We start from the raw sequence: 8,607 nt of genomic DNA on the forward strand, positions 1-8,607 counted from the left end.
GGCTGCCGTTGCCTGGCCTGGGGTGGTGAGATCAGGCAGCGGTGGGGCCTGGGCCGTTCTGCCCGGCACCACCCCAGCTGCTTGTTTGACCTGGAATCAGGAGCCCGATGGTCCCTGGCCTTCAATTTTATGTGAAATATCTCAAATGCAGGCGCTGGCAACTAGTTCAGGTATTTTTAAACACCCCAGTTAGCAGCTGCGCCTTAAGGCCTCTGCTGACATCACACCCACACTCGTGGCATTTTTCGTTCTTGTTTCCCTCTTATGAATTGAACAAATTTAAAGGACACTGTTCACAGCAGTAGCTCATTCCAGTGTCCACAGTGTTCTCACTCCTCCTTTTCTCCTCTATCCTTTCTTAGTCTTCAGAACATCCCCACCTCAGCTCTGGTTTCTAACCTGCCCCTCCTCCCCCATCTGGACTGTTATTTGGCAAGGGAGAGCCAGTGCTTGATTCTTCAGCTACCAGCACGCCCTTGCATGTAATATGTCCTCAAGAAATACGTGCTGACGGCACAAATGCCATGTACAGTGTGAAGTTCTGTAGGAAAAGAGACGCACTGTTTGTCTTTTTTCTAAGTACTCTCCTCACCTGAAAACCGCTCTGCCCTGTCTCAGCCTCTCAGCTGCTTTGGGACCAGGGCAGTTACTACCTTTCAGATAGTGAGTTCCTCCTTCTCCTTTCATTTGAGTCATGGTGTCGCTCGTCAGGCTGTCCCTGCCCCGGCACGGTTCAATTTTAAAGACTTTTCCTGGTATTACGTACTTTTCTGTGAGGTTACTGAGAAGTTTCCACATAGGATTTTGGGCCTTTTGAGTCTTCTGCTACCTAGTTCAGAAACACCCATCCTAGACCAAACCCCTACTAGTTTAAAAACTGTCTTCTGTTGGAAGTGCCCTGAAGGGAACTTACGGGCTTGGTCTATAGGTGACTTCCGTGAGCCAGAGCTGCAGTTCTCCTTGATACCCTGCCTTTAGCAGGCAGAGGCTCTCTTGGTTTTAAATGGAGTTCTCCTTAAGGAAAAGAGCTTCTGCCTGTGCTTCCAGAGACATCACTGCCACTGCAGGTCTTGGGGACTGTTTTAATGGTACCAGAGTATTTTTGGCATCATATTTAAGTCAATTTATTTCTCACCCCAACTCTAGGGAGAAGATTGCCTACTTCACCAGAGCAAAGATAAGCATCCCCTCCCTGCCGGCTGATGATGTGTGATTACTTGACTTGAGAAATTATTTTTTCATCTGTTCACTTTCTTAGGGAGGGTAAAAGACTGAAGATTTGTGTTTTTGTTTTGGTGTTTGGGTTTTTTTTGGTAACATAACTGTCAACTCTTGAAGAACTTTATTTCATATCAGATTTTCAACACGTTAATTTGTAAAGTACCTCTAGTGTAATTTTTATGTGCTTAAAAAAGAAAAAATCAGATAAGAAAAATGGGATAACCTGGTACACAAATGTTGCCCAGTATGTGCGCATTGCCAGTGGACTTTATTTTGTAAAAATGGAATAGAGGCAGTACCCCACGTGCATACTGTTGAGCCGACTGTTGAGAAACGACTTGGTTCAGCAGGTGGTTTTGCTTCTCCTTTGTGTTCCTGTGAGTGGGCTGTGCCGATGGCAGCAGCGCCACGTGGTATCTGCGCTGGCAAGGAGAGGAGCGCTTTCCATTTGGAGGCAGTGTGAGCACACGCTGGAGTGCAGCGTTCCAAAGTCCACCCGAAATGGATGCTGCTTTCACGGCCATCACCTGTGCGGGGACACCTGGTTTCCTTAAGACAATTTTCTTTTTGTCCTTTTATATTTTTCTAAAGAAAACTAAGATATAAACTACCAAGTGCTCTTAAGAATAAAAATAAGAATAAGAATACAAAGGAGCACTACTCTTGGCTACATGAAATATCTTGGGATTCATGACACTGAGGGCCGGGAGAAGAAAGAACACCAGCCACGTAGAGATACAAATAAGCTCATCAAATGAGCAGCTGGTTTGTCTCACTCAGCCTGAATTTGCATAAGTGTTCAAAAGTGAGTTTCTGGCTTGCACCAGTGTTTTGCCCTAAATCTAAGAATGGTGCCAAGTGGTGGCCCTGTGTTCTGAGGACAGAGAGAGCTGGAGGTGTGGAGGGAAACGCATCGGCACTCATTTGGTATAACCAAGAAGAGGGGAAAAGATATCTTGATAGAATCAAAGTTGCCAAAAACAAAAAAGCGTTTATCCAGCAGATTTCTAACATTTAGTAGAAATTACTTCATAGCTCTCATTTTTAGGAGATTCTATCTATAATTTATGGTAAATAGTTGGGAGGCAAAGGGAAGAATGTACCTGGGGGGATTATTAATTTGAAGTATAAGCTAAATTGTTTATTTAAAAAGCCTAGTTTGGATGAACAAGTTTAGAGAGATAAACTGACGAATGTGTCCTCCAGTTTAGAATTTCGCCTTACCCGACCCAGGCACTTCTTAAAAAAACAGATCCTCGGTGCAGCTCTGCGGGCATCAAGGCTTTTAAAATATATAGTATTTAGGCCATGTAAACCATACTTATTACTCAGAAACAATTTTGGGTTAGCTATCTAATATAGCAAATAAAATAGATTTTTTAAAGAAATCCAAAATTGTCTTAAAGGAATGGACCCCTTAAAGAAAAAAAAAGTTGTGTTCCTCAGTTAGAATGCTCACTAGCAAGAATTTTTATTTTCTTGAAAGCAATTATATATATTTCGGAAAGTTCATGTTATTGGAATCGAAGTTCAAATTAAGCAACTTCTGAGCCTAGAACTTTAATTATTTTTTCCTAAATGTCCCACCACTTACATACAAATTTCTCTGAAGACATAACTGGACATGGCAGACACTACTTTGAACCAAAACCAGCCTAGTGAATTGACTGAGTACAGTCCTTTAAGGCTGCCCAGTTCATTCTATTAGATGACTAAGGAAAACTAGAAAAAGAATACAGTTCACCCTTGTCAAGGTCAAATGTGAAAGGCAGAAGTTTATTTAACGTAGAGGTAAATGAAGGTGAGCTGTTTTCAGCGTCTTAGTTTGACCATGAAAATGTCGATAGAATTATGTGTAGTTGTTCCGTACGATTTTATTTTCTTCATTTATTTATTTACAGTCTTATTTATGTTCTGTTTAATATATAGTTTGATTCTGGCCATTTTAAATATTTGACACAGAAGAGACTATATTGGAATATTTACAGCTTTATAAGTCTTTCATCAGATTAGCTGTTGACTTTTTGTAATACAAAAAGTTTCAGACAAGTATTAAAGAATAAAATCTGTCTCAGGCTGGTAGTTAGCAGTTGTGACCAAGATGCTTTTGGTTGTTGTATTTCACAAAATTTCCTCATTTCTAACATGAGAGATGAACTTATTTTAATATAATCCTTTTTCTACACTTTAAAAGTCAGCAATAGTGTTATGTATTTATAGGCAGCTTTTAATAATCTTGTCATATTTGTACTAACCCAAATGATTCACGGTGACAAAACATTTTAATAACTTGATCACAAAACCATATGGACAAATATGAATTTTAATATTATAAATACTATTTTTAAAAGGTAGAATTTATTCGCACAGGGTAAAAAGAATGTAATATTTAGTTCTCAAGTTTGAATTATCAGTATATTATTACAATTTTGTATATCAGAATCTTAAGTGTTACAGGTACAAAAAGAATATTGCTAGCCAAATGAACAAAGTTTAGCTAAATCTCTGTAGCATGCAAATCAAATAAATTAAAATTTGTTTGCTGTTGCTTTATCTATATTGTATTAAATATCAAAAGCTCAGGACTGAACTTAATATTTAATCAGGTTAAATTCTGAACATGTTTCTGTTTTAATTTGTCTTGTTTGTAAACGTATGCAAATACATCACATAGATTAACTGGTTTCTGCACTTTCCATGTGTTTGTGGGTGGAAAAAAATTCAGTGGGTTTTTAAAAAAAAAAAAAACAAAAAAACAAAGCTACGTATTGCCTAATACCCTATTTCAGTGTTGTTTATTGTTCAGTTTATTTCCCTGATTGGCACAAACACAAGAGTTTCCTTGAACCATGTACCGAGCAAATACAAAATATTTCATGAAGAAATCCCCAGGCCGGCAGTTTGTGATGACTAGTTCTCGTTGGAACTATATGTATTGCTGATAAAAAAGGATGAAGTTTTTTCATTGGGCAAATAAAATGAAGGGCTCTAGAAGATGTGCTCTGCAGTCGCTGCACCCGGGCTGGCAGTGCGCTCCACGGAGAGGCAGCCGGCCCGGGAGGTTCTCTACCCGCACACCCCAGTCCTGCCCTGCCGTGCCCCCCACAGGCTGCTCAGTGCCGGGGAAGCCAGAAACGCTGCCCATGAAATACAGAGCACAGGATGCAGAAGGACGTTTGTGTGGCAGAGTCTACTTGAATCATCCAAAACCCAAGGTCGCCCTCCTGCCTCTGACAGTGTAGAAGGCATGACTGAATGTGGCTGCCTTTTGAAAAAGGCTCCATAGAGACACTGAGGTCTCTGATTCAGAAGGAGATGATGTGTCCACCTTTCACCTCGAAAGCTTTTAAAGAGCTAATAATTATTTTATATAATAAGACATCATGCATTTTAAATAAATATGCAACAAGACCTCAGGCTTATTATACTAGGTTATCTTAAACACCTGAAAGAAGTAAATGATTTGTCAAATGATGCCGCTCCATATGAATAATACCTTCAAAGATACGTACAGATTAATGTTTTATTTACCATTTCTATGCAATCACTATTTTAAAATTGAGAACACTCATCCACAGAAATGGGTGTCATTACTATTCAGTCTTGATTGGTTTTGGTCTCAGAGTAGAAGATAAAAATGGCTTACCAGTCTTGGAAAGAAACTATAGTTTAATAGCCACAGGAAAAAATGCATTTTCAAAAATCAAAAGCACAGTGAGATGACTAGAGCGGGGCATCCTACCAAATCGAGTGGTGAGCAGGCGTCTCCTGAACAACAGACACTTGTCCCTTCTGGCTTAGTTTTTCAGGTTGGTGTTTCTCGTCTCCAGTTGTTGATGATGATCTTGTGTTTGCGCCACTGCATAGCGGCCCGAAGCTAGGGGAGCGTGGCTGGAGCAGGCCGCACCGTTGAGCAGACACCCTCCCAGTAGAAGAGAAAGTCCAGCAAACCAGCCCAGAAAGAGGGCCTCCCCAAACTCCCACCTGGGGACAAAGTCTGGGACATTCTCATCCCAGAACTCCTGAACCGTCTTGTGGGCAACCCAAGAGACAGGAACCAGGGCTGTGATTCCCGAGGCCCAGGACAGAATTCCTCCCAGGATCAGCAGTCGCCTCTTGAGATCTCTCTGACTCCCTCCAATTCTCAAACAGTCCAGGCCAAACCCAGAGACCAGCAGGCCCAGAAATCCCAGCCCATTTGACAGAAACATTAAGATCCTGGAGACCCTGAGTTCAGCAGGCAAAGCCAGGAAGGAGTCAAAGTCCTTGCACTGCATCCCCACTTCCTCTTGGATGACACAGGTTTGCCAGAGTCCCATGGTCCAGTTTTCCATTTCGTTTAAGTCCAGGTTGAGGTTCTTCCAGTGTGGCAGGTAATTTGTAAGACAGGATAAAACCCATCCCAGCAAAGATAATGAAACACCAGCTAGTTGAGCCACAGTTCTAAATACTAAAGCCATTATAATGTCCTGAGAGCTTTAGCCAAACTAACTCCTGCCCTTCAGTTGCTGTGAAAAGAAGTGTGACACTTGTGTTATAACTTATGAAACTCAGAAATATTTCTTCATTGTGTATATAGGAGAATTCTTGCCAGAGTTGCTATTGTTTGATTCCATGTTGAATGGGTTTCAGAAAAGGATAGGGAAATAATGCCGCCAACCAGTAATGCTAAGGTGTGGCCAAGACCGTGTTTGTGTCCTGTGGGCTGGATTTTACAGAAAGCAGCTTGTCACTGAAATATAATTAAGTGATAATAGTCCTCCTTTCATTGTTAAGGTTAAAATGGCTTTCATGTTATTCCCAACCTTTCTAACAAAGAATTAAGTCTAAATGCAAAATGTTTAACTGATGGTTTTGGTTCAACTCCTCCTGCTTTGTATCTCACTAATTGCACCTGTCAGATTTTCATCCCTTATAGTTCTCACATTTCAAATGTGCATGTTATGCTAATACTGAGTGTCATTTTTTAAAAATAGGTTTAAGAAAAGTATTTCTTAACCAAATAAATCAATCTTATCAGAAATCTCTCTACACCTTAACTCGGGCCTGTGTTTCAGAAATTCCTCAGGCTACATATACCACATGGCATATGAAGCAATACTAAACTACATATCTAGTTTATCTGCATGCCTTTCTGTCAAATTCACGCTTGTGTGTATAAACACTTTTTTTCTTATATATGCTTTCTATGCCGAGGAAAGAGTTCAGCATTTGGACTCTGCAGGTTGGAGTCAGCATTTCTGTTTATTCACCACTAAAGTATATATCCCCATGTTAGTGATTTTTCATTGAACAAAGGAAAGGTTTTATTCAAATGACCTAACGATATCAGGATATCAAGAAAAATGTCTTTGGAATTGTTTTTCTTTTTTTAATACGAAGATTTTGAGGGAAAGGATGAGAGAAGAGATTGGCCAGCATTTTAAATCTGAGAGGATCACAAGGTACTGAAAACTCTTCAGCCTCATAAAATCTTGTCGCACTGAGTACCTGGTAATATCCTAAACACAAACCATTTCTGTTCAAAGAAGAAAAGAGTCGTTGTTGTGGAAATAACTTTGGGGCTGGCTTAGCATGTGGTTTTGCTAAAGTAGAACACTTAAAATTTTCAGATTGTTGGTTTTTTTCTTTAGGAAACAGAAACTAAAGATCATTTCTAACTACCAACAACAACAACAACAAAAAAGAAAAACAGAAAAAAGCTTTCTAATATGAAATTTACACATTAACGCTTGAAACTGACTATATTGGACAGCCACCACATTAATTTCAATAACCAGATCAATGAAGCTTGTTTCACTTCTACCTATATAATGCTTACCATAATCATTTTCTTTTAGGTAAAAGATGTTTCCTTCATTATTCTCCAGATTTTAGAGGGAAGTGGGTCTACCTACTGTAGAAAAATAGTGAATGAGAAAACGTGAGCATCACAGATTTAGCTACAAAACAAAGAGGTCTTTGTCATCACAGTTGATACAGGATACATCTCTGGCCTTGTCGGAGTCTTACACTTGAGGATCTGCCGTCCCATCTTCCAGGTAAGGACACTGAGTTTGCATTTGCGCCACTGCATAGCGGCCCGAAGCTAGGGGAGCGTGGCTGGAGCAGGCCGCACCGTTGAGCAGACACCCTCCCAGTAGAAGAGAAAGTCCAGCAAACCAGCCCAGAAAGAGGGCCTCCCCAAACTCCCACCTGGGGACAAAGTCTGGGACATTCTCATCCCAGAACTCCTGAACCGTCTTGTGGGCAACCCAAGAGACAGGAACCAGGGCTGTGATTCCCGAGGCCCAGGACAGAATTCCTCCCAGGATCAGCAGTCGCCTCTTGAGATCTCTCTGACTCCCTCCAGTTCTCAAACAGTCCAGGCCAAACCCAGAGACCAGCAGGCCCAGAAATCCCAGCCCATTTGACAGAAACATTAAGATCCTGGAGACCCTGAGTTCAGCAGGCAAAGCCAGGAAGGAGTCAAAGTCCTTGCACTGCATCCCCACTTCCTCTTGGATGACACAGGTTTGCCAGAGTCCCATGGTCCAGTTTTCCATTTCGTTTAAGTCCAGGTTGAGGTTCTTCCAGTGTGGCAAATAAGTTGTAATAATGGATAAAATCCATCCCAGGAAAGATAGTAAAAGTCCAACAGATTGCATCGCTATTCTAAAGATCAAAGCCATTGCGACAAGTCTTAAGACTTTGCCACCCCTATAGGATCTGCTGTCTTTTGTGGTTGACGGTAATGTGATGATCTTGGTTCTATGCTGCCTGGAATATAAGCTGTGGTCATTAACTCTTTGGGCACTCTGAAATGTGTTTTTGTTCTTCTTGAATATAATGTTTCATGTAAAGGACGAAGGACTCTGTTAAAACTATGAGTTAGTCTTTCTGATAAGGACTTGATCTGTTACCTTCCAATTTGGTAAAATTATATCCCCAATGCTTGATGATTGTAAGTCTAAGGTTGAACAAAGAGGGCTCTATGACCCCTCACCCTAAAATACAACAGAAATCTTTGTGCTTCAATATGGATTAATTAGATTTTAAGTGGTGATAAAAGGCCAGCTCTTTCTACAACAGGACTTCATTGTAAGAGCTGAATCTGAGATTTCAGGGATGCAAAGCAAGGCCTTGTAAAGAAAGGTGGACTGTTTCCTATAATCTCTATTCTTCTCAGACTTCCTTAACCTACACAAGAGCCTGGCCCACATCCTCAAGTGTCGCAGGAGCTCAGTGAGAGTTGGCAGGAAGGTTCCTCGGATTCCTTTGAAAGGTAGAGGCTGACTTACTGGACTGATTAAAATGAAAAGGACTGAGGCTGATGCCGGGGTTACTGAGTGAGGAAGGGAACGCCCCGGGAAGTTCCAGCATTCACTCTGTGGTTTTCTCCATCCT

The 8,607-nt window shown here is 41.0% G+C and overlaps 3 protein-coding genes across 3 annotated transcripts in view; 1 reads left to right on the forward strand and 2 right to left on the reverse strand.

Moving 5' to 3' along the window:
* WWC2 (WW and C2 domain containing 2) overlaps positions 1–4,215 on the forward strand; it is a 225,794-nt gene extending 221,579 nt beyond the window's left edge. The window contains exon 23 of the mRNA XM_030816353.1: positions 1,147–4,215. Coding sequence (XP_030672213.1) covers positions 1,147–1,213 — 67 coding nt within the window. The 3' untranslated portion in view covers positions 1,214–4,215. The remainder of the gene's footprint in view (positions 1–1,146) is intronic.
* CLDN22 (claudin 22) lies at positions 3,534–6,242 on the reverse strand. Its single transcript, XM_003271464.3, has one exon. It carries the CDS (start codon positions 5,679–5,681, stop codon positions 5,019–5,021), a length of 663 nt encoding a protein of 220 aa, XP_003271512.1. The 5' UTR covers positions 5,682–6,242; the 3' UTR covers positions 3,534–5,018.
* An 851-nt stretch (positions 6,243–7,093) lies between these two features.
* LOC100582745 (putative claudin-24) lies at positions 7,094–7,892 on the reverse strand. The gene has a single exon (XM_003271466.2). The coding sequence runs from the start codon at positions 7,890–7,892 to the stop codon at positions 7,230–7,232; it is 663 nt and encodes a 220-aa protein (XP_003271514.2). The 3' UTR covers positions 7,094–7,229.
* Between the last annotated feature and the right edge of the window lie 715 nt (positions 7,893–8,607).

This window comes from Nomascus leucogenys, chromosome 7b (genome assembly GCF_006542625.1).
Source record: "Nomascus leucogenys isolate Asia chromosome 7b, Asia_NLE_v1, whole genome shotgun sequence".
Lineage (NCBI taxonomy): Eukaryota > Metazoa > Chordata > Mammalia > Primates > Hylobatidae > Nomascus > Nomascus leucogenys.

What these genes read in the sequence shown, in the direction of transcription:
- CLDN22 (XM_003271464.3), bottom strand. Translation starts at nt 5,681, where the DNA reads ATGGCTTTAGTATTTAGAACTGTGGCTCAACTAGCTGGTGTTTCATTA.
- LOC100582745 (XM_003271466.2), bottom strand. Translation starts at nt 7,892, where the DNA reads ATGGCTTTGATCTTTAGAATAGCGATGCAATCTGTTGGACTTTTACTA.